The sequence below is a fragment of the Trachypithecus francoisi genome, unplaced genomic scaffold (assembly GCF_009764315.1).
Source record: "Trachypithecus francoisi isolate TF-2019V2 unplaced genomic scaffold, Tfra_2.0 Lachesis_group14, whole genome shotgun sequence".
Lineage (NCBI taxonomy): Eukaryota > Metazoa > Chordata > Mammalia > Primates > Cercopithecidae > Trachypithecus > Trachypithecus francoisi.
In genome coordinates this window covers 47,609,450-47,633,747 of record NW_022681459.1, presented here as the reverse complement: position 1 = coordinate 47,633,747, position 24,298 = coordinate 47,609,450, and the positions used below count along the sequence as shown (strand labels likewise).

At 46.3% G+C, this 24,298-nt stretch overlaps 2 protein-coding genes across 12 annotated transcripts in view; one reads left to right on the top strand and one right to left on the bottom strand.

Moving 5' to 3' along the window:
* Nucleotides 1–2,239: 2,239 nt before the first annotated feature.
* On the bottom strand, nt 2,240–17,392 carry HSCB (HscB mitochondrial iron-sulfur cluster cochaperone). Of its 7 annotated transcripts, none has more exons than XM_033233103.1 (6): nt 17,077–17,390; nt 15,173–15,269; nt 14,451–14,540; nt 13,135–13,279; nt 7,886–7,933; nt 2,240–2,661 (listed from the first exon to the last, which is right to left on the bottom strand). In XM_033233103.1, the coding sequence occupies exons 1-6, from the start codon at nt 17,310–17,312 to the stop codon at nt 2,570–2,572; spliced, it is 708 nt and encodes a 235-aa protein (XP_033088994.1). In that variant the 5' UTR covers nt 17,313–17,390; the 3' UTR covers nt 2,240–2,569. The 7 variants fall into 7 exon arrangements, 6 of the variants coding, with proteins under 6 accessions (XP_033088994.1, XP_033088997.1, XP_033088996.1 ...); XR_004442360.1 differs by having other exon boundaries at nt 2,527–2,661; nt 14,446–14,540; nt 17,077–17,389; XM_033233107.1 differs by having other exon boundaries at nt 2,527–2,661; nt 14,446–14,540; nt 17,077–17,337.
* Nucleotides 17,393–17,510: 118 nt separating this feature from the next.
* CHEK2 (checkpoint kinase 2) overlaps nt 17,511–24,298 on the top strand; it is a 52,049-nt gene continuing 45,261 nt past the window's right edge. The window contains exon 1 of one of the 5 annotated variants that reach the window (XM_033233100.1): nt 17,511–17,637. The gene's annotated coding sequence lies outside the window, so the exon portion shown is untranslated. Of the gene's footprint in view, nt 17,638–17,673; nt 18,050–24,298 lie in introns of those variants that run through there. The other 4 variants (XM_033233101.1, XM_033233098.1, XM_033233102.1 and 1 more) reach the window with 4 other exon arrangements.

The following is a 24,298-nucleotide window of genomic DNA, read 5'->3' as shown; positions in this document are numbered from 1 at the left end:
GATAAGAAACTGGGATGGTGGCTCATGCCTGTAATCCCAGAACTTTGGGAGGCTGAGGTGGGTGGAACACCTGAGGTCAGGAGTTCGAGACCAGCCTGGCCAACATGGTGAAACCCCCGTCTCTACTAAAATACAAAAAAATGGCCAGGCATGGTGGCAGTTGCCTGTAATCCCAGCTACTTGGGAGGCCGAGGCAGGAGAAACACTTGAACCTGGGGGGTGGAGGTTGCAGTGAGCTGAGATCACGCCATTGCAGACCAACCTGGGTAACAAGAGCCAAGATTCTGTCTCAAAAAAGAAAAAAGAAACTGCAAAGGAGCTACAGTTTTAAGTTCTTGGAGTAGTATTTAAACTTTGGTTCAGACCCCCTGACTTTTTTCCAATTACAGATAGGCAATTATCTCCAGAGTTTTAAAATGTTGTTTCTTGGAATTTTTTTCTTTTTTGAGACAGAGTCTCACTCTGTCACCTAGGCTGGAGTGCAGTGGCACAATCTCGGCTCACTGCAACCTCCGCCTCCTGGGTTCAATCGATTCTCTTGCCTCAGCCTCCTGAGTAGCTGGGATACAGGCACGCACCACCACACCCGGCTAATTTTTTATATTTTTAGTAGAGACGGGGTGTCTCCATGTTGGTCAGGCTGGTCTTGAACTCCTGACCCCAGGTGATCCCCCTGCTTCAGTCTCCCAAAATGCTGGGATTACAGGCATGAGCCACTGCGCCTGGCCTTCTTGGAATTTTTTAATTCAGAATTTTGTTTGCTATTTTAATCTTCCTTTATCTAGAGACTTTTTGTTTGTTTATTTTCCCGGAAAGGGATGAAGAACTTAAACTGAATTTCAAAGATACAGAAGGGGAAGTAGAGCTGCATTGGGCTGCATTAGAAGAGCATGGAAATAGTGACAAGTGCGTCAGCTGTCCAGAGAGTAATTACAACTGCTCTCCACTCCACTAAGATGGAGCAGAAAATGTGGTTAGTGCTTAATACCAGATTAATTTTTTTTTTTAAGATGGAATTTTTTGCTCTTGTTGCCCAGGCTGGAGTGCAGTGGTGCAACCTCAGCTCACTGCAACCTCCACCTCCCGGGTTCAAGCGATTCTCCTGCCTCAGCCTCCTGAGTAGCTGTGATCACAGGCATGCACCACCACGCCTGGCTAATTTTTTGTATTTTTAGTGGAGATGGGTTTTCATCATGTTGGCCAGGCTGGTCTTGAACTCTTGACCTCAGGTAATCTATCCGCCTTGGCCTCCCAAAGTGCAGGGATTACAGGCATGAGCCACCATGTCCCGCCTAATACCAGATTAATTCTTTATATTATCTAGTTTGAAATTTAGACCAAAGAGACTCTTAGGCAGCCTTGCTTGTTAGCAAACAGAATGCCCCAAGGCCACAGTACCAAAGGGGACTACCTATCTTAGGGAGGAGGGTCATGCCATTAGAAAGTTGTGGCTCTTGGGCAGAGGTTGGCAGAGCCATGGCCAAATCTGGCTCATCACCTGTTTTGTAAATAAAGTCTGACTGGCACACAGCCCTGTCCATTTGTTTTCATACTCTCTACGATGATTTTATGTCACAATGGCACAATAGCAGTTACAACAAAGACCATATAGTCCAGGGGTCCCCAGCCTTTTTGGCACCAGGGAGTGGTTTCATGGAAGACCATTTTTCCATGGATGCGGATGGTGCCGGAGGATGGTTTGGGGATGAAACTATTCCACCTCAGATCATCAGGCATTAGATTCTCACAAGGAGCATACAACTTAGAACCCTCACATGCACAGTTCGTATTCCTTTGAGAATCTAAGGCCACAGAGGATCTGACAGGAGATGAAGCTCAGGCAGTAATGCTCGCTTGCTCGCTCACCTGCCACTCACCTCCTGCTGTGTGGTCCAGTTCCTAACAGGTTGGGGACCCTTGATATAGTCCACAAAGCTGAAAATATTCACTACCAGGCCCTTTGCAGGAAAAAGTTTTTGGACTCCTCTTTGTAGGGCCTCAAATTGGCCCCATCTCCACCTCTTCATCCATTAGTCTACATTGGGGTCATGCAATATCAAGTATCAGATGAAGAACTGACCACCCAAAGCTCTAACTAGGCTGTGTTTCTTCCCATATGACAAACTTTGCCATCCATTAATGCTTGAGCCACAGGCTTAATTAAGATGATATAAATGGTTAAAGCTTATCTATTCCCAATTACCAGAAGCCAGAAAAGAAATACACAATAACTTTGTTTATTTTCTTATTTTTTGAGACGAAGTCTCACTCTGTTGCCCAAGCTGGAGCACAGTGGCACGATCTGTGCTCACTGCAACCTCCACCTCCAGGGTTCAAGCGATTCTCCTGCCTCGGCCTACTGAGTATCTGGGACTACAGGCACGCACCACCATGCCTGGTTAATTTTTGTATTTTTAGCAGAGATGGGGTTTCACTATGTTGGCCAAGCTGCTCTTGAACTCCTGACCTCGTGATCTACCCACCTCAGCCTCCCAAAGTGCTGGGATTACAGGTGTGAGCCACTGCGCCTGGCAAGAACTTTATTTTTTAAACTTTAAACTGTCAACAATTAAAGGGGAATCTTCTTTAACTTGATCTTTTCTTCTATATTTGAAAAGTATCTCATCTTTGTCAAAATTTCCTTGGCTTCTTCAAAGTCATCTGAAATAAACAGAGACACTGAAGTCAGGCTTCATTTCAAGCAAGAATAAAACCAACTCTGATGACTAGGGCAGCCATATATAGATGGAGCCCTGGGGTCCGGAGGGCCCCTCAATTCCTCAGTAAGACTTAGCAACGAAGAGGGAGAACATCTGGATCCTTAAGGAGACAAAGGGATAAACCAAACGGGGCGGGGGCCATGTAAGAGCATGTGCACAGGATTCACATAAATTAGAGAAGTTTATTCTCTTCAGGACAGTCCCAAGTAATAAATGACTGGTGGGGGCTAGATGCAGGAGCTCATACCTGCTATCCCAGCACTTTGGGAGGCTGAGGCGGGAGGATGGCTTGAGCCCAGGAATTGAAGACCAGCCTGGGCAACAAAGCAAGACCCTGTCTCTACCAAAACAACAACAACAACAACAACAAAAAAATTAGCCGGGCATGGTGGCATGTGTCTGTAGTCCTGGCTACTTGGGAGGCTGACGTGGGAGGATCCCTTCAGCCCAGGAGTTTGAGGTTGCACTGAGCTATGACTGCGCCACTGTACTTCAACCTGGGTGACAGGGTGAGACCCTGTCTCTTTAAAAAAAAAAAAGGGGGGTTGTGTTTTAAAAGTTTTTCCCTAACACATGTGGTGGTATACTGAGGATATGAAAGCACTGGATGCTTCCTCTATGCCAGGTGCTGAGGCACAGAGCTGCCTTCAGGGGACTTACAGGTCAGGTGCTAAGGCACAGAGATACCCTCAGGGGGCTTACAGTTCCCAAGAAAGACACCCTTAGACCAGTGATTTTCTTTTTTGTGTGTGTGTGTGAGATGAAGCCTCACTCTGTCACCCAGGCCGGAGTGCAGTGGCGCGATCTCAGCTCACTGCAACCTCTGCCTCCCGGGTTCAACCAATACTCATGCCTCAGTCTCCTGAGTAGCTGTTACTACAGGGTGTCTGCCACCATGCCTGGCTAATTTTTGTATTTTTAGTAGAGGCAGGGTTTCACCATGTTGGCCGTGGCTGGTCTCAAATTCTTGACCTCAAGTGATCTGCCTGCCGTGGACTCCCAAAGTGCTGGGATTATAGGTGTGAGCCACCATGCCGGCCAGACCAGTGATTTTCAACTGAGGATGATTTTGTCCCCATGGGGACATCTGGCAATGTCTGCAGATATTTTTGGTTGTCACAGCTGGGAGGTAGTACTGACATCTGGTGGGTACAGGCCAGGGATGCTGCTAATCATCTTATAGTGCTCAGGACAGCTCCCCCAAATGAAGAATTATCTGGCTTACAATATCCGTAGTGCCAAAGTTGAGAAACCCTGACTTAGGTAAGTACAACACAATGTGAAGAGTGCTAAAATGAAGATATGTTATAACCACTCGCATCATTCCAGATGACTCCAAAAATAAAATATTTAGCAAAAAAGTCACAGGATATATATATTATATATATAAAGATAAAAATATGTGAGATGAAATAATATATTATTATGTACATATATGGTTAAAACTATCAAGAAAAGCAAGGGAATGAGTAACACAAAATTCAGGAGAGTGGTTACTGTGGGAAATGTAATGGCAAAGGGTCTACCAGGGACTCGGAAGGCCTTGGTCGTATTTCATTTCTCAATTTAATTTATTTAGTATATTTTTTGCATTAAAAAAATTTTAGGACCAGGTGCAGTGACTCAGGCCTGTAATCCCAGCACTTTGGGAGGCCGAGGTGGGCGGATCATGAGGTCAGGAGTTCAAGACCAGCCTGGCCAATATGGTGAAACCCCATCTCTATTAAAAATACAAATATTAGCTGGGCGTGGTGATAGGCACCTGTAATCACAGCTACTTGGGAGGCTGAGGCAGGAGAATCACTTGAAACTGAAAGGCTGATGGCCGGGCGCGGTGGCTCAAGCCTGTAATCCCAGCACTTTGGGAGGCCGAGACGGGCGGATCACGAGGTCAGGAGATCGAGACCATCCTGGCGAACACGGTGAAACCCCGTCTCTACTAAAAAATACAAAAAACTAGCCGGGCGCCGTGGCGGGCGCCTGTAGTCCCAGCTACTCGGGAGGCTGAGGCAGGAGAATGGCGTGAACCCGGGAGGCGGAGCTTGCAGTGAGCTGAGATCCGGCCACTGCACTCCAGCCTGGGCGACAGAGCGAGACTCCGTCTCAAAAAAAAAAAAAAAAAAAAAAAAAAAAGAAACTGAAAGGCTGAGGTTGCAGTAAGCTGAGATTGTGCCACTGCACTCCGGCCTGGGTGAAAGAGCAAAACTCGGTCTCAAAAAAAAAAAAAAAAAATTAAGTTGTGGTAACACATGACATAAAATTCATCATGTTAGCCATTTCTAAGTGTACAGTTCAATGACATTAACTACATTCACATTGTTGTGCAAGCATCACCACCATCCATCCGCAGAACGTTTTTTTTGTTTGTTTGTTTCAGATGGAGTCTCGCTTTGTCGCTGAGGCTGGAGTGCAGTGGCATCATCTTGGCTGACTGCAGCCTCTACCTCCCGGGTTCAAGTGATTCTTGTGCCTCAGACTCCCAAGTAGCTGGGATTACAGGTATGCACCATCACACCCAGCTAATTTTTGTATTTTCAGTAGAGATGGGGTTTCACCATGTTGGTCAGGCTGGTCTTGAACTCCTGGTCTCAGGTGATCCATTTGCCTCAGTTTCTCAAAGTGCTGGGATTACAGGTGCAAGCCACCCTGCCCAGACCTCCACAGAACTCTCTTCATCTTGCAAAACTGAAGCTGTCTACTTATGAAATAACTGTCTATTTTCCTCTTCCTGACTCTATTCCCCCATAATCACCATTCCACTTTCTCTCTATGAATCTATCACAGGTACCTCATATAAGTGGAATTATATAGTATTTGTCCTTTTGTGACTGACATTTCACATAGTACAATGTCCTCAAGGTTCATCCATGTTGGAACCTGTGTCAGAATTTCCTTTTTTTTTTTTCCTTGAGACAGAGTTTCGCTGGTTGCTCAGGCAGGAGTGCAGTAGTGCGATCTCGGCTCACTGCAATCTCCGCCTTTCAAGCCATTCTCCTGCCTCAGCCTCCCAAGTAGCTGGGATTACAGGCATCTGCCACCACATCTGGCTACTTTTTGTATTTTTAGTAGAGATGAAGTTTCAACCATATTGGCCAGGCTGGTCTCAAACTCCTGACCTTGTGATCCGCTGGCTTTGGACTTCCTAAGTGCTGGGATTACAGGCTTGAGCCCCTGCGCCCGATCCTGTGTCAAAATTTCTATCCTTTTTTTTTGAGATGGAGTTTTTCTCTTGTCGCCCAGGCTGGAGTGCAATGGCGCAATCTCAGCTCACTGCAACCTCTGCCTCCTGGGTTAAAGTGATTTTCCTGCCTCAGCCTGCTGAGTAGCTGGGATTATAGGCACGTGCCACCATGCTGGGCTCATTTTTTTGCATTTTCAGTAGAGATGGGGTTTCACCATGTTGGCCAGGCTGGTCTCGAACTCCCAACCTCAAATGATCCGCCTGCCTCAGCCTCCTAAAGTGCTGGGATTACAGATGTGAGCCACTGCGCCCAGCCCATTGTTGCACTTATTATTTTGAACAAACTTAACTGTTAGATCAATTAAAAAAATAAAAGTTTTAATTTTACATTTACTTATTCCTTTCTCCAATGGTTTTCCTTTCTTTATGTAGACCCAAGTTTCTGACCTATATAAATTTCCTCCACTCTAACTAAATTCTTTTTTTTGAGACAGAGTCTCATTCTGTCACCCAGGTTGGAGTGCATTGGCGTGATCTCAGCTCACTGCAACCTCCAACTTCTGGGTTCAAGCGATTCTCCTGCCTCAGCCTCCTGAGTAGCTGGGATTACAGGTGAGCGCCACCACGCTGGCTAATTTTGTATTTTTAGTAGAGATGGGGTTTCACCATGTTTGTCAGGGTGGTCTTGAACTCCTGACCTCGTGATCCACCCACCTCAGCCTCCCAACATGCTGGGATTACAGGTGTGAGCCAGCATGTCCGGCCAATCAATTATTTTAACATTTTTTTACAAGGCAGGTCTCCTGTCAACAAATTTCCTCAAATTCTTTTTTGTTTTTAGATGGAATCTTACACTTTTATCCAGGCTGGAGTGCAGTGGTGCGATCTAGGTTCACTGCAACCTCCACCTCCCAAGTTCAAGTGATTCTCCTGCCTCAGCCTCCTGAGTAGCTGGGATTACAGGCACGCCACCACACCCGGCTAATTTTCTATTTTTAGAAGACATGGGGTTTCACCATGTTGGCTAGGATGGTCTTGATCTCTTGACCTCTTGATCCACCTGCCTCGGCCTCCCAAAGTGCTGGGATTACAGGTGTGAACCAGCGCGCCCAGTCCAAATTCCCTCAATTTTTATTTGCCTGAGAATAGCTTCATTCCTCCTTCAGGTTTCTTTTTTTGTTTTGAGGAGTCTCGCTCTGTTGCCCCGGCTGGAGTGCAGCAGTGCAGTCTTGGCTTACTGCAACCTCAGCCTCCCTGGTTCAAGCGATTCCCCTGCCTCAGCCTCTTGAGTAGCTTGGACAGTAGGCACATGCCACCACACTTAGCTAATTTTTGTATTTTTAGTAGAGATAGGAGTTTCACCATGTTGGCCAGGCTGGTCTCAAACCCCTGACCTCAAGTGATTCACCCACTTCACCCTCCCAAACTGCTGGGATTACAGGTGTGAGTCACCATGCCTGGATCACTTTTTTGATATAGTTTGTTTCTCTAGCAAGGCAGAAATGTCGATTCTTTTTTTTTTTTTTGAGTCAGAGTCTTGCCCTGTCGCCCAGGCTGGCGTAGTGGCACAATCTCAGCTCACTGCAACTTCCGCCTCCCTGGTTCAAGTGACTCTCCTGCCTCAGCCTCCATAGCAGTAGCAGCTGGGACTATAGGCGGTGTGCCACCACGCCTGGCTAATTTTTGTATTTTTAGTAGAGATGGCGTTTTATCGCGTTAGCGAGGATGGTCTCGATCTCCCGATCTCGTGATCCGCCCACCTCGGCCTCCCAAAGTGATGGGATTACAGGCGTGAGCCACTGTGCCCAGCCCAGAAATGTATTAAAGGCATTTTTTAAAGGCAGAAATGTAGATTCTAAGTATTTCATATCTCCCAACATAGCTATCATAGGAAGGTATATCATAGCTAATTATTGAATGAATGGCTATGTCTTAGTGCTTGGAATTTCTTTCCATATTTAAGAAAGTCAAGAAAAGAAAGTACCTTGTTCAAAAGCACTGCTCACATTGTCAGTAAATTCTTTCTGTTTAGCTGAAAAAGAAAACCATTCTCTTAATTTTTCCACTGAAATAGACTCATAATATGAAGACAATACATATACTTTGTAATCATGCTGGTTTGAACACAACAAAGGAGGAAGTTTGTATTCAAGGGTAAGGCTTCATAACCTTTGTCTCTGCGTGTACCATGACGGCAGCTGCTGTTTAGCAGAACTCTGGCTGACCCTAATAACACTCTGTTTTTCTACCCATGAAAGGTCTCAGGAGCAATCATCAAGGCTTATAAAATGGCTATAGAATCAGTTAAAAAAAAAAAAAAAAAGACAAGGATATACTGATTATCTCCACAAAACAGTTTGGGTCTTCGACATTTCAGCAAGGAGAATATTAACATGCTGGGAACACCTATCAGTAAAGCATTACTGAGTGTTTCCGGCAACCATTTGCAAACTGTATGGCCTCTCAGGAAAATTAAAACATTTACATCATGTTGTGTCATAAGAGAGAAGATGCCAAACAAAATAAAGCAGCAGCTATCTCATATTTCTCTTGATTCCTTGTTAGAAAATGAGGAATTTTCCAGTAATCTCATTTCCCAGATATAAATAGTATCAGTCATTTATATGGTGTTGTCTTTCGAAACACTGTCAAATACATTATATCCCTAAGGTAGGAAATGACAGGTATTGGGGGAATTGTCCCATGGGTGATGAGTGGAAGATCTGGGAGCAGAATCCAAGTCACTTGACTCCCAGTCCGGTGTTTGAAACTCACCTCTCAGGTAGCAGTGTAGTGTCCACAAAAGAACAACAGACTAGGAACCTGCAGGTTCTTAAGCCCTGACCCTAAAATTAACTAGCTCTATGCCTTGAACATTCATTTTACCTAGGCCGTAACAGATACCTTACAGGAGAAAATTTAGGAATTAATCTAAATTAAGGTCAGTGAGCTGCTCAAAGTCAAATGTTTACTATAGGGCTAGAATAAGTGTTTTTTTTTTTTTTTTGAGACGGAGTTTCACTTTTGTTGCCTAGTCTGTAGTGCAATGGTGCGATCTCGGCTCACTGCAACCTCTGCCTCCCAGGTTCAAGCAATTCTCCTGCTTTAGCCTCCGAAGTTGGTGGGATTATAGGTGTGTGCCACCATGCCTGGCTAATTTTGTATTTTTAGTAGAGATGGGGTTTCCCCATGTTGGTCAGAGTGGTCTCGAACTCCTGACCTCAGGTGATCCGCCCATCTCAGCCTCCCAAAGTGCTGGAATTATAGGCATGAGCCACCATACCTGGCCTAGAATACATGCTTTTACATGCTTTATCTCATTTATCTTGATCCCCACAACAACCAGTACTAATATTATCTCCATTTACAGATGAGGAAATTGAAGGTCAGAGGAATGAAGTCATTTGTTCAAGGTCACACAAAGTCATTTGTTCAAGGTCACACGAAGTCAACAGCATGCTGCCCTGTCATTTAAAATTGTGCAGCTGAGCCCATTGACTGCAACTCCTGAGTTTCTCTTCTCCCTATCACTGAGCCCTAATGCTGTCAACATATCTCCAGCTGACGGTCCCCTCACCACAAATTCTATTTTACTGCTTTAAACGTCTTTTCTCATTATTGTTTGCTCATTTAGTAAATACTTACCAAGTTCCTTTTAAACTATAAGAACTTTTCTGTGAGCTGAGGATGTGAGGGAAGCAAAAAGTAGGCATGATTTCTCCTTCTGCAGAACTTCCAGTCTAATGAGGGAGGCTCATATTGATCAATTAATGTCACACAGAACAGTGAAGTTATAACTGTGATTAGTCTTACAAAAGAGATAGCCACTACTAATAGATAGCTTAAAAAAGGCTTCTCTGAGGAAATGATGATTGTCTTCAGATCTGGAGAAGGAGGGGTTAACTTAAATGGGGTGAAGGAGAGGAGGGCTTCAGGCAGAAGCAAGAGGCCCTAGGGTAGGAGGGTGCCTAGTACAGATGAGGAACTGGAAGTGGTCAGTGTGGCTGGAGTGGAGAGGGCAAAACGAAGAGAAGCAGAGGACAGGGCATGCAGGGCCCTGTAAGGGATGCTAGAGTTTTAGAGCAGTGAGAGGCCACTTAAAAGTTTTTTCTTTTTTTCTGAGACGTGGTTTTGCTCCACTGCTGAAGCTGGAGAGCAATGGTGCAAACACGGTTCACTGCAGTCTCCACCTCCTGGGCTCAAGTGATCCTCCTGCCTCAGCCTCCTGAGCAGCTGGGACTACAGGCACGCACCACCACATCTGGCTAATTTTTAAATTTTTTTATGGAGATGGGGTCTTGCTATGTTGACCAGGCTAGTCTTGAACTCCTGGGCTCAAAAGATCCTCCCACTTCAGCCTCCCAAAGTACTGGGATTACGGGTGTAAGCCACACCTGGCCAATTTAAATAAGGCCAAGAGTAGTGATTCGATTTGGGTTTTGGCTGGGCTTGGTGGCTCACACCTGTAATCCCAGCACTTTGGGAGGCCGAGATGGATGGATCACCTGAGGTCAGGAGTTTGAGATCAGCCTGGGCAACATGGTGAAACCCCGTCACTACTAAAAAAAAAAAAAATAGAATTAGCCAAGCATGGTGGCACGTACCTGTAGTCCTAGCAACTTGGGAGGCAGAGGCAGGAGAATAGCTTGAACCTGGGAGGCAGAGGTTGCAGTGAGCCGAGATCACACCACTGCACTCCAGCCTGGGTGACAGAGCAAGACTCTGTCTCAAAAAAAAAAAAAAAAAAAGACTTGGGTTTCAAAAAGATTCCAGTGACAGTGAAGGGATTTGTTAGATGGGGCCTGAAGGTAGACAGACCAGTGAAAAGCTACTGCAGTTGTCCAGGTGAGAGTGAATGGTAGCTTGGAAAAGGCTGGTGGCAGCGAAAATAGAGATGGGTGGATGAATTTGAGGCAAATTTAAGTTGGCTTTTTCAGATGCAGAAAGATTGACTATGCGCATAAGGAAAAATAAGGTTGTTAAGGCCTCCTCAAAATTTACACTTGTGCAACTGGTGTCATTCTCTTAGGGAACACTGGAAGAGGAACAGATTATTATTATTATTTTATTTGGAGTCTTGCTTTGTCATCCAGGCTGGAGTACGGTGGCACGATCCCGGCTCACTGCAACTTTTACCTCCTGGGTTCAAGCGATTCTCCTGCCTCAGCCTCCCGAGTAGCTGGGACTACAGGCGCATGCCAACACGCTCGGCTAATTTTTTGTATTTTTAGTAGAGAGGGGGTTTCACCATGTTAGCCAGGATGGTCTTGATCTCTCAACCTCGTGATCCGCCTGCCTTGGCCTCCCAAAGTGCAGGGATTACAGGCGTGAGCCACCGTGCCCGGCGTAAGAGGAACAGATTTTTTTTTAGGGAAAAGGTGGGGAGGGGAGACACTTGGGAATCCATTTTGGGCACAGTTGACATATATAAACTCCAAGAAGGCACAGTCTTTCTTGTTCCGTGCTGTATCCTCAGTGTCATGCGCAGTGCCTGATATTTGTAGTAGGTACACTACAAATATCTGTGAAAGTATGTAATGAATATAGTCTAACAGAGAACCTTGGAATCTTTTATATGTGGTATGGTTAATTTTATGAGTCAACTTGGCTAGGCTATGGTGCCCAGTTGTTTGATCAAACACGAATCTATGCCAGGCACATTGAGTCACGCCTGTAATCCCAGCACTTTGGGAGACTGAGGCAGGGGGACTGCTTTGAACCCAGGAGTTTAAAGCCAGCCTGGGCAACACGGCAAAATCCCATCTCTATAAAAGACACAAAAAATTAGCCAGGCGTGGTGATGAACGCCTGTAGTCCCAGCTATCCAAGAGGCTGAGGTGAGAGGATTGCTTGAGCCCATGGGTCAAGGCTACAGTGAGCTGTGACTATACCACTGTGCTCCAGCCTGGGTGACAGAGTGAGACCATGTCTCAAAAAAACAAAAACCAACTAGTTTAGATGATCCTGTGAAGGTATTTGTAGATGTGATTAACATTTATAATCAGTTGACTTTAAGTAATGGATGTTACCCTACATAATGTGGGTGGGCCTCATCCAATCAAGTAGAGGCATTAAGTGCAAAAACAGGTTTTCTGGGAAGGAATTCTGTAGCAAGACTGTAACATAGAAATCCTGCCTAGACTTTCAGCCTGCTTATCTACCCTATAGATTTTATTTATTTATTTTTTTGTGATAGGGTCTCACTGTCACTCAGGCTGGAGTGCAGTGGCGTGATCTCAGCTCACTGCAAGCTCTGACACACGGGCTCAGGTGATTCTCCCACCTCAGCCTCCCGGATAGCTGGGACCACAAGTGTGCACCTCCACGCTTGGCTGATTTTTTTTTTTTTTTTTGAGACAGAGTCTCACTCTGTCGCCCAGGCTGGAGTGCAGTGGCACAATCTTGGCTCACTGCAAGCCCCGCCTCCCAAGTTCAAGCGATTCTCCTGCCTCAGCCTCCCGAGTAGCTGGGATTATAGGCATGCACCACCATGCTCCGCTAATTTTCTATTTTTAGTGGAGACGGGGTTTCTCCATGTTGGCCTGGCTGGTCACAAACTCCCAACCTCAGGTGATCCACCTGCCTCGGCCTCCCAAAGTGCTGGGATTACAGGCGTGAGCCACTACGCCCGGTCTATGCTTGGCTGATTTTTTAGTATTTTTTTTACAGATGGGGTTTCGCCACATTGCCCAGGCTGGTCTCGAACTCCTGGACTCAAGTGATCTGCCCTTCTCGGTCTCCCAAAATGCTGGGATTACAGGCATGAGCCATTGCGCCTAGTCCTGCCCTATAGATTTTAGATGTGCCAGCTCCCACAATTATGTGAGCTAATTCCTTAAAGTAAATAACCTTCCTTTTTTTTTTTTGTTTTGAGACGGAGTCTCGCTCTGTCACCCAGGCTGGAGTGCGGTGGCGTGATCTCCGCTCACTGCAAGCTCTGCCTCCTGGGTTCATGCCATTCTCCTGCCTCAGCCTCCCGAGTAGCTGGGACTACAGGTGCCTGCCACCACACCTGGCTAATTTTTGTATTTTTAGTAGAAACAGGGTTTCACCATGTTGGCCAGGCTGGTCTTGAACTCCTAACCTCAGGTGATCCACTCGCCTTGGCCTCCCACAGTGCCGGGATTATAGGCATGAGCCACCATGCCCAGGCCATTATGTACTCTTTACGTTCATTTTTCACTCATCCTTGGACAAGCAATGAAATACATTCGGTGCTATTTTATCTTTCACCTGTGACAATGGATTCAATCTCTTTCATGGCAGCTTCACTTTCAGCTTCTGCAAGTTTTTCATTGATTTCCATTATTTCCATGAGAAATTGCCTGTCCATTTCATAATCTGTCCTTTCAGGAATCTCCATTCCATGGAGCTTTAGCTATTGGGGCAGAAAGCAAGAAAAACAAGTTGAAGAAACTATGGGCAGAGTAATCTAAATCCTACTCATCCGTTAGGAAATAATACCACTAATAGAGAAAACTGGAACTGTCCCAGTAATGAAAGACTAAGGGGTATCAAAAGGTTGGACTGAAACATAAATGATGGAATGGGATTTCCACCTAATGCTACCTGAAACTATGTGACCTTGGTGTGATCTTGGGGTAGTCATCACTTCACTCAGAGGTTGAACTAGATGTTTCTAAAGATTCTATTCAATTACAGAATTTTCTAGATTGTAAGATACTTTTTTTTTTTTTTTTTTGAGACGAAGTCTCGCTCTGTCACCCAGGCTGGAGTGCAGTGGTGTGATCTCAGCTCCCTGCAACCTCTGCCTCCTGGGGAAGCAATTCTCTGCCTCAGCCTCCCAAGTAGCTGGGATTAGAGGCACCTGCCACCACTTGGCTAATTATTTTGTATTTTTGGTAGAGGCAGGGTTTCACCACCTTGACCAGGCTGGTCTTGAACTCCTGACCTCGTGATCCACCTGCCTCGGCCTCCCAGAGTGCTGGGATTACAGGCGTGAGCCTGGCCATGCCTGGCCTCTTAAGATACTTTTGAGAGGAAAACAACAACAACAATAGAAAATGACTTTTAACTAAAAGCTACCAACATCAAATCCTTGAAATTCATAGAAAAAAACTAGAAAATAACAGTTTAAAAAATGCAGTTGAGCCAAGTAATATTCACAGAGAAAATTATACTTGTGCTGTAAGGCTAAATACTATTGGGTCCCTGGACTCTTTGTTTTTTTTTTTTTTTGAGAGGGTGCAGTAGTACAATCACAGCTCACTGCAGCCTCGACCTCTCAGGCTCAAGTGATCCTCCTGCTTCAGCTCCAGAGTAGCTGGGACTATAGGTGTATGCCACCATGCCCAGCTAATTTTTGTATTTTTTGTAGAAATGGAGTGTCATCATGTTGCCCAGGATGGTTTTGAACTCCTGGGCTGAAGTGATCTGTCCACCTCAGCCTCCTAAAGTGCTGGGATTACAGGTGTGAGCCACCATGCCCGACCTCAAGCACTCTTCTGCTGAATAAAGGGGACGCGGCTGTCCTATGTCATAATGGGCATCAGGACTTCATGCACAAAAGGGTTGGGAAATCACCTTACAAGGTATAGTCCTCTGCTCAGGGGGGCCAGGAGGGTCTTATAGGCATCATTCACCAGGGTCGAATGCTTCTCTGAGAAGTCCTTTTCAGTCTGTTAGGGGAGATGAAGATAGTACTATTACCATCCAAATTACAAAGTTGTGTTTTTTTTTTTTTTTTTGATAGAGTCATCCAGGCTGGAGTGTGCAGTGGCACGAACTCAGCTCACTGCAACCTTTGTCTCCCATGTTCAAGTGATCCTCCTGCCTTAGCCTCTCAAGTAGCTGGGACTATAAGCGTGTGCCACTGCACTAGGCTAATTTTTATATTTTTAGTAGAGACAGGGTTTCACCATGTTGGCCAGGCTGGTCTTGAACTTCCAACTTCAAGTGATCCGCCTGCCTGGGCCTCCCAAAGTGCTGGGATTACAGGCATGAGCCACTGCACTGGGCCCACAAAGTTTTATAATATGCTGATGGGCAGGCACCTAAGGAAGTGGTTAAGTAGAGCTGGTGTGGGATGAGATGTCTTTATATTCAGCTGATAGGTTTTAAGTTATCGGGGAAGTCAGACAAAAGCTGTGAGTGAATGGCAGCTCTGGGTCTGGCAGGCTGGGGTCAGACTGCCATGGTGCAGACACAGCTGATTTTCCAGCTCGGTCCCTGATAATCACATAATCACAAGGCCACTGCCACCCAGTGTGCACACATATTTGGGGATTATTGGGGTTGGCCAATAAGCTACCTGAGACCTCTGGCTGAAGAAATCTGGGTGGACAAGACGCTGCAGTTGCTGGTACCTGTGCTGGAGCTTTGCAGTATCAACTCTGAAGGAACGGTTGCTGGAAAGAAATTGGGAGATTAAATTTATGCAACAAATATTTAAAGATTTGTCTACCATGAGCCTGGTTCTTGCTCTTATGGGGAAGATGCAATAACATATACACAGATAATTTCAAAAAGTGGTAGGTCCTATGAAGGGACACAGAATAGAATCAGAGAGGGTAGCAGATGTAGTGGACAATGAGACGACACTGAGCTGAAACCTGAATGATGAGTAGTCAAAGATCAGATGAAAGAGACATCCAGGTAGAATTCCAAGAGCAAGGACCGCGAGGTGGAAGCAAGATAGGGATGCCTGAGGAACTTAAAGATCAGTGTTACTGTAGCCCCTCATACATGTTCAGTGACTAGTGGGGGCAGATTCCATAGTTAAGGGAAAAGGACATTGCTAAATTACACAAAGATTCTTTGCCTGGCCAAACTTTAGTCAGATTGCTGAACCTTCTTCTAGGCCCAGCTGTATGCTTTCTTGTAAAATCCAGTTTTGGCAAATAACCTTGTTAAGTCAGTTTAGCTAGAATCCTTGATCCTCGTATTTGATCATCCTAGATCTCTGATCAGACTGTTCATCCTCCACCATCCCCTAGGTGGTGTCTGAGCACCCTGGCCTGTCTTCAGCAAGAATCCTGTTAGATCGGTTCAGCCAGAATCCCGTTTACTCTGCTTCTTGGCTACAAATTTCCTTCTGCCCATGGTGTTTTTGGAGTTGAGACCAATTTCCCTCCCTAACTGCAAGACTCTATTGCAGTGCCCCCTCTACAAGATGATCTTTTTTTTTTTTTTTTTTTGAGACGGAGTCTCTCGCTGTTCCCCAGGCTGGAGTGCAGTGGCGCGATCTCGGCTCACTGCAAGCTCCGCCTCCTGGGTTCACGCCATTCTCTTGCCTCAGCCTCCCGAGTAGCTGGGACTACAGGCGCCCGCCACCGCGCCCGGCTAATTTTTTGTATTTTTAGTAGAGACGGGGATTCACCGTGGTCTCGATCTCCTGACCTTGTGATCCACCCGCCTCGGCCTCCCAAAGTGCTGGGATTACAGGCGTGAGCCACGGCGCCCGGCCAAAATGATCTTGAAGAAAGTCTTTCTGGTGTTTCAACAAGTGTGACTGAATAACGTTTTCTTTAATACCACCCTATCTTTTCCACAGCCCAGGTCCTTTCATCCCTGTCTCCCGGTTTATTTTAATTCAACTCCTTTCACACTCTACTCCCAGAGTCTGTCCTATTTCCTTATCATTTCAGCTCTATCCACACTGGCCCATCTCTCCAAGATCATCAGCCTCAGGGGAAAAAACTATTTATTGGACCCTTTCCCTCGAATTCTCACTTTTCCCTCAGGTCTCGCCCACAATATTAGGATTTTCATGCTTTACTTCCCAATTTCGGACCACACTTCTGCAGTCCTTTCTTATATACATCAAACCAACTCTTCCAGTCTCCCGGGCCCTGCCCCTCAAGTACCCCTTCCTCAAGCTCCGCCCCTCGACTTCTCCTTCCCTTTCCCGTAGGTACCGCCCCTCAAATCTCCCTCCCCTCTAGCCTCGGCCCCCCTATTTCCTCTAACTTCAGCGCCCGCCCCTCCAGTCCCGTTCGTCTCCCTTCTCCACACCTCAACGCTGCTTCCCTCAGTCCCCGCCTCTCAATTTCCTCCTGAGAAATCAAGACACTTCTCTCACGCCTGCTCTCTAGACCTCCGCCCCCCTATCGGTCCCGCCTTCTCTTCCGCAAGCCAGATCCGTCCTCCCCTCTCGCAGGCCAGACCCCGACGTCTCTCTCGCCCGGGTCCGTTTCCCGAAACCGTTGCTCGTACCAGTCCATAAGGCTGAAGTAGTCTCGAGTGGGGTCAGGTGCCTGCAGCGCTCTGCACTGTGGGCAGAAGAACCTGTCCTCCCGCCCGGAGCCCCATGGGCCGCCGCAGTTCCAACAGTGGGGAGAATTGCTTCCCGCCTGCGACGCAGCATCGCAGCTTAGCAGTCTCCTTCTGGGAACCCCTGTCGGCCAAAACCCCCACACCCGGAGCAAAGCCCCGACTCTCCCCCGCCACATCTCGCCGGCGGCCTAGCTAGCCGTGGTCACCCGTGGGGAAAAGCAAAGAGAGCGTCCAACCAGACTAATGCTGCTGATTGGCTGGGGAGTCGAGGGGGCGGGATCACCCGAGGGGAACCCGAGTTCTAAGTTCCGCTCTGCCTTCTAAACTACAACTCCCAGGAAGCATTGAGGCGATGCCTGACGGCCACATCTGCTGCTCCTCATTGGTCCGGCGGCAGGGGAGAGGGTTTTGATTGGCTGAGGGTGGAGTTTGTATCTGCAGGTTTAGCGCCACTGCAGGCTGAGGCTGTGGAGAGTGTGCGGCTCCAGGTGGGCTCACGCGGTGAGTCATATGGGGAACTTCTGTTGGGTGTTTGGTGGTTCGAATCCCATCTTCAGCGTTTTGTGCGAGCGGCGTCTCCTGAGCTTCGCTTTGTCTGTATTTTTGAACTGAAGGGGGAGTGTGTGGGCGACTCTCTTCCTTTTTAGTAGATCATCCTCGAGGTGAAGTTCACTTCCCGTGTTACTTACAAGCTGAAACAGGCCTGAACGGACAGGATAAGAAGGAACAGAGTTGTGTTCTTCAATATCAGAGCGAAGTTACTTTGTAAAAAGTTCTATAGATGTTAGTAATCATTGCCATTCTTTAGATTAAATCTCTAAAATACTTATAGAGAGGCCAGTCTTAGCTACTGGGTGCTGCAGGAACTGGAAACGCACTGAGCTGTGTAGGAGGATGTTCTGCGTGTCCCTAAGTAAGTCCCTAAGTAAGTGTATGGGATAGGGTGGCCAGGAGTGGGTAGGAGGGCATCAGTCCTCCTTCGGACTTAGGTTTTCTACTTGAATAAAAAGATTGTGTTTCACTTGAAAGGCTTCTGGACTTTTTAAAAAATTATTTATTTTTGATATAAAGTATACATATATGATTACCACATCTGTACCTTTTTTTTTTTTTTGAGACAGAATCTCTCTCTGTTGCCAGGCTGGAGTGCAGTGGCGCGATCTGGGCTCACTGCAACTTCTGCCTCCTGGGTTCAAGCGGTTCTCCTGCCTCAGCCTCCTAAGTATCTGGGATTATAGGCGCCTGCCACCATGCCCGGCTAGTATTTTTAGTAGAGATGGGGTTTTACCATGTTGGCCAGGCTGGTCTTGAACTCCTGACCTCAGGTGATCCACCTGCCTTGGCCTCCCAAAGTGCTGGGATTACAGGTGTGAGCCGCCGCACCCGGCCTAATTTCAGTTTTTTGAGGAATCACAATACTTTTGTGATTAGTGGCTATACTAATTTGCATTCCCACCAATGGTGTATGTGAACAGGGCAAGGTCAGACATAACTAGGTCCGTGAACATTTGTGTTTTTCCACAAGATCAGACTTACTGATGTTTCATTTTAATTGTAAAAGCCACGAGCTATATGGAGTTCCCAAGGAAGCAATTTTCTGTAGTACTACCTGTTTACTTGGTAGTCAGAACCATGGGCACACAGGCTGAAGCCATTCCACAAGTCAGTCAGCATTGTAAATTATATACAATAGTATATTTATTTAATATATAAATGTTATAGGTTAAAAATCTTACATTAGGCCGGGCGCGGTGGCTCAAGCCTGTAATCCCAGCACTTTGGGAGGCTGAGACGGGCGGATCACGAGGTCAGGAGATCGAGACCATCCTGGCGAACACGGTGAAACCCCGTCTCTACTAAAAATACAAAAACTAGCCGGGCGAGGCGGCGGGCGCCTGTAGTCCCAGCTACTCGGGAGGCTGAGGCAGGAGAATGGCGTAAACCCGGGAGGCGGAGCTTGCAGTGAGCTGAGATCCGGCCACTGCACTCCAGTCCGGGCGACAGAGCGAGACTCCGCCTCAAAAAAAAAAAAAAAAAATCTTACATTAAAGTAACATTTAACATTCAGAGAAAAGGGGATAGGGAAAGTGGTTATCAAACCAGTCCAAGGAGAGCAATGTGGACAAAGAGAGTGTTTTGGCTTGATCTGGGGTGTCAGTGTCTTGTAAGGAAGAGTTTTTGATGTGGATGAGCCTTTGGTGGCAGATGCTGGGTGTTAATCGTGAGTGACAGCAAGATGGTGTCTGTTAGGACAGCCATTTTGACCTAATAAAGTCCTGGTCTTATGACCACAAAATTTTCTGGTGAGGAATGATAACAAAAGCGTGTACATGTTTATGTCCTTATCTGGTTTAGTACCGTCTTTTTTTGTTTTGTTTTTTTTGAGACAGAGTCTCGCTTTGTCTCTCGCAGGCTGGAGTGCAGTGGCGTGATCTCGGATCACTGCAACTTCCGACTCCCTCGTTCAAGCGATTCTCCTGCCTCAGCCTCCCGAGTAGCTGGGATTACAGGCATGCGACACCACGCCCAGCTAAGTTTTGTATTTTTAGTGGAGTCGGGGTTTCCCCATGATGGCCAGGATGGTCTGGATCTCCTGACCTTGTGATCCGCCTGCCTTGGGCTCCCAAAGTGCTAGGATTACAGGCGTGAGCCACTGTGCCTGGCCAGTACAGTCTTTATTAATTAGACAAACATCTGGTCCCTATTGGCATAATGCCTTTTAAAATACAAGAGCGTTTTTCTAAGATAAAATTACTTATGTCAAGAGCACTCTGTACAGTTCCCCTTTCTCCACATTCTTTCCAGCATCTGTTATTGCCTGTCTTTTATTCAAACCATTTTAACTGGGGTGAGATGGTATCTCATTGTAGGTTTGTTTGTTTGTTTGTTTGTTTGTTTGTTTGAGACAGTCTTACTCTGTCGCCCAGGCTGGAGTGCAGTGGTGTGATTTTGACTCACTGCATTCTCTGCCTCCCAGGTTCAAGCGATTCTCCTGCCTCAGCCTCCCAAGTAGCTGGGATTATAGACACCTGCCACCATGCCCAGCTAATTTCCATATTTTTAGTGGAGACAGGGTTTCACCATGTTGGCCAGGCTGGTCTCAAACTCCTGACCTCAAGTGATCTGCCCGCCTCCGCCTCCCAAAGTGCTGGGATTACAGCCATGAGATACTGTGCCCAGGCCTCACTGTAGTTTTGATTTGTTAGTTGAGCATTTTTTGTGGTTTCGCCATGTTGGCCAGGTTGGTCTTGAACTCCTGACCTCAAATGATCCACTCTGCCTTGGCCTCCCAAAGTGCTGGGATTACAGATGTGAGGCACTGTGCCTGGCCTGCCCATTTCTTAAATTGGATTATTTGTCTTTTTGCAGTTGAGTTTCATCTCCTTATATATTCTGATTATTCATCCCTTGTCAGATGGCTAGTTTGGAAATGTTTTTTCCTATTCTGTGGGTTGTCTCTTCACTTTGTTGATTGTTTCCTTTGCTGTGCAGAAGCTTTTTTAGCTTGATGAAATCCCAGTTGTCTGTTTTTGCTTTAGTTGCCTGTGCTTTTGAGGTCTTACGCAAAAAACCTGTGCCCAAGATGAGTGTCCTGGAGCACTTCCCCAGTGTTTTCTTCTAGTGGTTTTATAGGTTTGGGGACTGGACTTCTGTTTACAGTCCTGGAGTTTTGCTGCCCTCACTTTGGTTTTTCACTCACTTCTCTGCATGACTTTCCAATAACAATGGCTCCCAGATAGCATGGGTGGGTGGGGGGAGTATTACATGCATCACTTCACTTACTCCTCATGGTCTGTCTACTTATTTTCGATGAGAAAACAGGCTTAGCGAAGTTGTGATCTACCTAAAGTCATGCACAGTTTCACTCAAGTGTCTGACTCCAGATCTGCTTGCCTCTAATCTCTCGTAGCAACTTGTTGACACATTTTCTCCAGTTGTCCTGTCTTGCTCAAAAAGCTGTGGGGAAGACTCAGCCTGGCTGAGGTAGTATTAGACCAGCAGTCCCTGGAGTGGCATACTCAGTTTTGGCATTGCCTTCCTGGTATGTTTTAAAGAAAACTCATCAGAACCTTTGTATCCTTTTTTTTTTTTTTTTCTGGTGATAGGGTCTCTGTTACCTAGGCTGGAGTGTAGGCTCGATCATGGCTCACTGCAGCCTCAGCCTCCTGGGCTCAAGTGATCCTCCCACCTCAGCCTCCCAAGTAGCTGGGACTGCAGGTGCACACCACCATGCCCTGCTAATTTTTTGTATTTTCTGTAGATACTGGATTTCACCATGGTGTCCAGGCTGGTCTCAAATTCCTGGGCTCAAGGAATCTGCCTGCGTCAGCCTCCCAAAGTGCTGGGATTACAGACTAGACCCACCACACCTGGCAGAATATTTGTATCTTGAAAGCTGTGTAAATACAATCAATGTGGGTATCGTAGTCTACTTATCAGCGGTAGTAGTTTCAGTTACCAATGGTCAGCTGTGATCTGAAACTAAGTGGAAAATTCATAAGAAATAATCAATTCATGGCTGGGCGTGGTAGCTCATGCCTGTAATCCTAGCACTTTGGGAGGTTGAGGTGGGCCTGAGGATCACCTGAGGTCAGGAGTTTGAGACCAGGCTGGCCATTACGGTGAAAACCCTGTCTCTACTAAAAAAAAATACACAAATTGGCCAGGCGTGGTGGAGCGTGCCTGTAATCCCAGCTACTTAGAAGGCTGAGGCAGGAGAATTGCTTGAACCCAGGAGGTGGAGGTTGCAGTGAGCCGAGATTGTGCCACTGCACTCCAGCCTAGGTGACTGAGTGAGACTCTGTTTTAAAAAAAAAGAAATAGGTCGGGCGCGGTGGCTCAAGCCTGTAATCCCAGCACTTTGGGAGGCTGAGACGGGTGGATCACAAGGTCAGGAGATCGAGACCATCCTGGCTAACACAGTGAAACCCCGTCTCTACTAAAAAAATACAAAAAACTAGCCGGGCGCGGTGGTGGGCGCCTGTAGTCCCAGCTACTCGGGAGGCTGAGGCAGGAGAATGGCGTAAGCCCGGGAGGCGGAGCTTGCAGTGAGCTGAGATCTGGCCACTGCACTCCAGCCCGGGCAACAGAGCGAGACTCCGTCTCAAAAAAAAAAAAAATAAATAAATAAATAAATACAAATAAAAAAAAGAAATAATCAATTCATAAGTCTTAAATTATGTGGTTTTGCAGTGCTTGTGTTCAAGTCACCCTTATATTTAATAATGGCCCCAAAGCAAAAGATGCTGACAATTTGGATATTGCAAAGAGAAGCTGTAAAGTGTTTCTTTTAACTGAAAAGGTGAAAGATCTCAATTTAATAAGGAAAAAAAGATTTGTATGCTGAGGCTGGTAACATCTGTGGTAAGAACAAATCTTCTATTTGTGAAATTGTGAAGAAGGAAAAAGAAAGTTGTGCATAGTTTATATAGGGTTCTGTGCTATGTGAGGTTTCAGGCATCCACTTGGGGGGTCTTGGATCTTATCCCCCTGTGATGGTGGGGACTATGGTAGTGTTGTTTCCTGTGTTCTCCTGGAGTAGTAGCCTGAGTATGGGAAGGAAGAGAATGTCCTCCTCTCCCTGCTTTTTTTTTTTGTTAATCCAATTAGGTCAGCAGTGGACGTTCCTTTGATTTTACTGGTGGTTCTGTTATCAGAGTCTTGTTTTGTTTTCTGTTCTTTGGAGATAGGGTCTCACTCTGCCACCCAGGCTGGTGATATAAGTGGTATGATCATAGCTCACTGCAGCCTTCAACTCCTGGGCTCAAGTATTCCTCCCACCTCACCTTCCCGAGTAGCTGGAAGATAAGCCCTGTAGTTACTTAGCATCACAAAGGGATAGGTGGAATTGTTTAGAGCTGTCTTCCTTTGTGTTCTGCCTCATCAGGTCACTGGGTCCTTAGGTGTCAGGGAATCTAGATTGAACGAACAGGTGTGTTTCCCTTTAGGAGCAAGCCTGGAGGAAAAGGGGTACCAGTGACATTTTATGTAAATGGACCCTTTGGAATAATGCAGCAGGTTATTGTACAATTTCTTTTTGACTTCTGTTCCAAGCCACCTGATCCTTTGTCTTCTTTCTCTTTCCAAAATACACAGATGCTCCTCAACTTTCAATGGCGTTATTTCTAAATAAACCCATTCTAAGTTGAAAATATTGTTAAATTGAAAATACATTCAATATACCTAATATACCAAACATCATAGTGTAGCCTAGCCTCCTTTAAACATGCTCAGAACGCTTATATCAGGCTGCAGTTGGGCAAAATTATCTAACACAAAGATTATTATTATTTTTCGTAGAGGTGGGGTCTCAAACACCTGCCCTCAAGCAATTCTTCTACCTCCATCACCCAAAGTATTGTGTTTACAGTTGTGAGTCACTGCACCTGACCTATTTTATTTTTAAATTTTATTTATTTCATTAATTTATGTTTTTGAGACAGGGTTTCACTCCTATCACCCAGGCTGGGGTGCAGTGGCATGATTTCAGCTTACTGCAACCTCCATCTCCTGGGCTCAAGCAATTCTCCTGCTTCAGCCTCCTGATTAACTGAAACTACAGGTGCCTGCTACCATGCCCGGCTAATTTTTTGTATTTTTAGTGGAGATGGAATTTCACTATGTTGGCCAGGCTGGTCTTGAACTCCTGACCTCATGATCTGCCCGTCTCGGCCTCCCAAAGTGCTGGGATTACAGGTGTGAGGCCCCACGCCTGGCCCCCACTATACATGAAATTTAAATGTAGTGTTGATTGTATCAATACATTTTTGGTTTCAGTTTTTTTTTTTTTTTTTTTTGAGATGGAGTCTCGCTCTGTCGCCTGGGCTGGAGTGCAGTGGCCGGATCTCAGCTCACTGCAAGCTCCGCCTCCCGGGTTTACGCCATTCTCCTGCCTCAGCCTCCAGAGTAGCTGGGACTACAGGTGCCAGCCACCTCACCCGGCTAGTTTTTTGTATTTTTTTTTTTTAGTAGAGACGGGGTTTCACCGTGTTAGCCAGGATGGTCTCGATCTCCTGACCTCGTGATCCGCCCGCCTCAGCCTCCCAAAGTGCTGGGATTACAGGCTTGAGCCACCGCGCCCGGCCGGTTTCAGTCTTAATTTAAAAGGATTGGACAAATGTAAGCTTTTATGAGCCCCCCAGCTCAATTTTATTGCTTTTTA

What these genes read in the sequence shown, in the direction of transcription:
- HSCB (XM_033233103.1), bottom strand. Translation starts at nt 17,312, where the DNA reads ATGTGGCGGGGGAGAGTCGGGGCTTTGCTCCGGGTGTGGGGGTTTTGG. An exon ending in TGAGCAGAGGACTATACCTT is followed by an intron (nt 13,280 to 14,450) that starts GTAAGGTGATTT and finishes CTGCCCCAATAG; the next exon opens with CTAAAGCTCCATGGAATGGA. An exon ending in GAGCAGTGCTTTTGAACAAG is followed by an intron (nt 2,662 to 7,885) that starts GTACTTTCTTTT and finishes TGTTTATTTCAG; the next exon opens with ATGACTTTGAAGAAGCCAAG.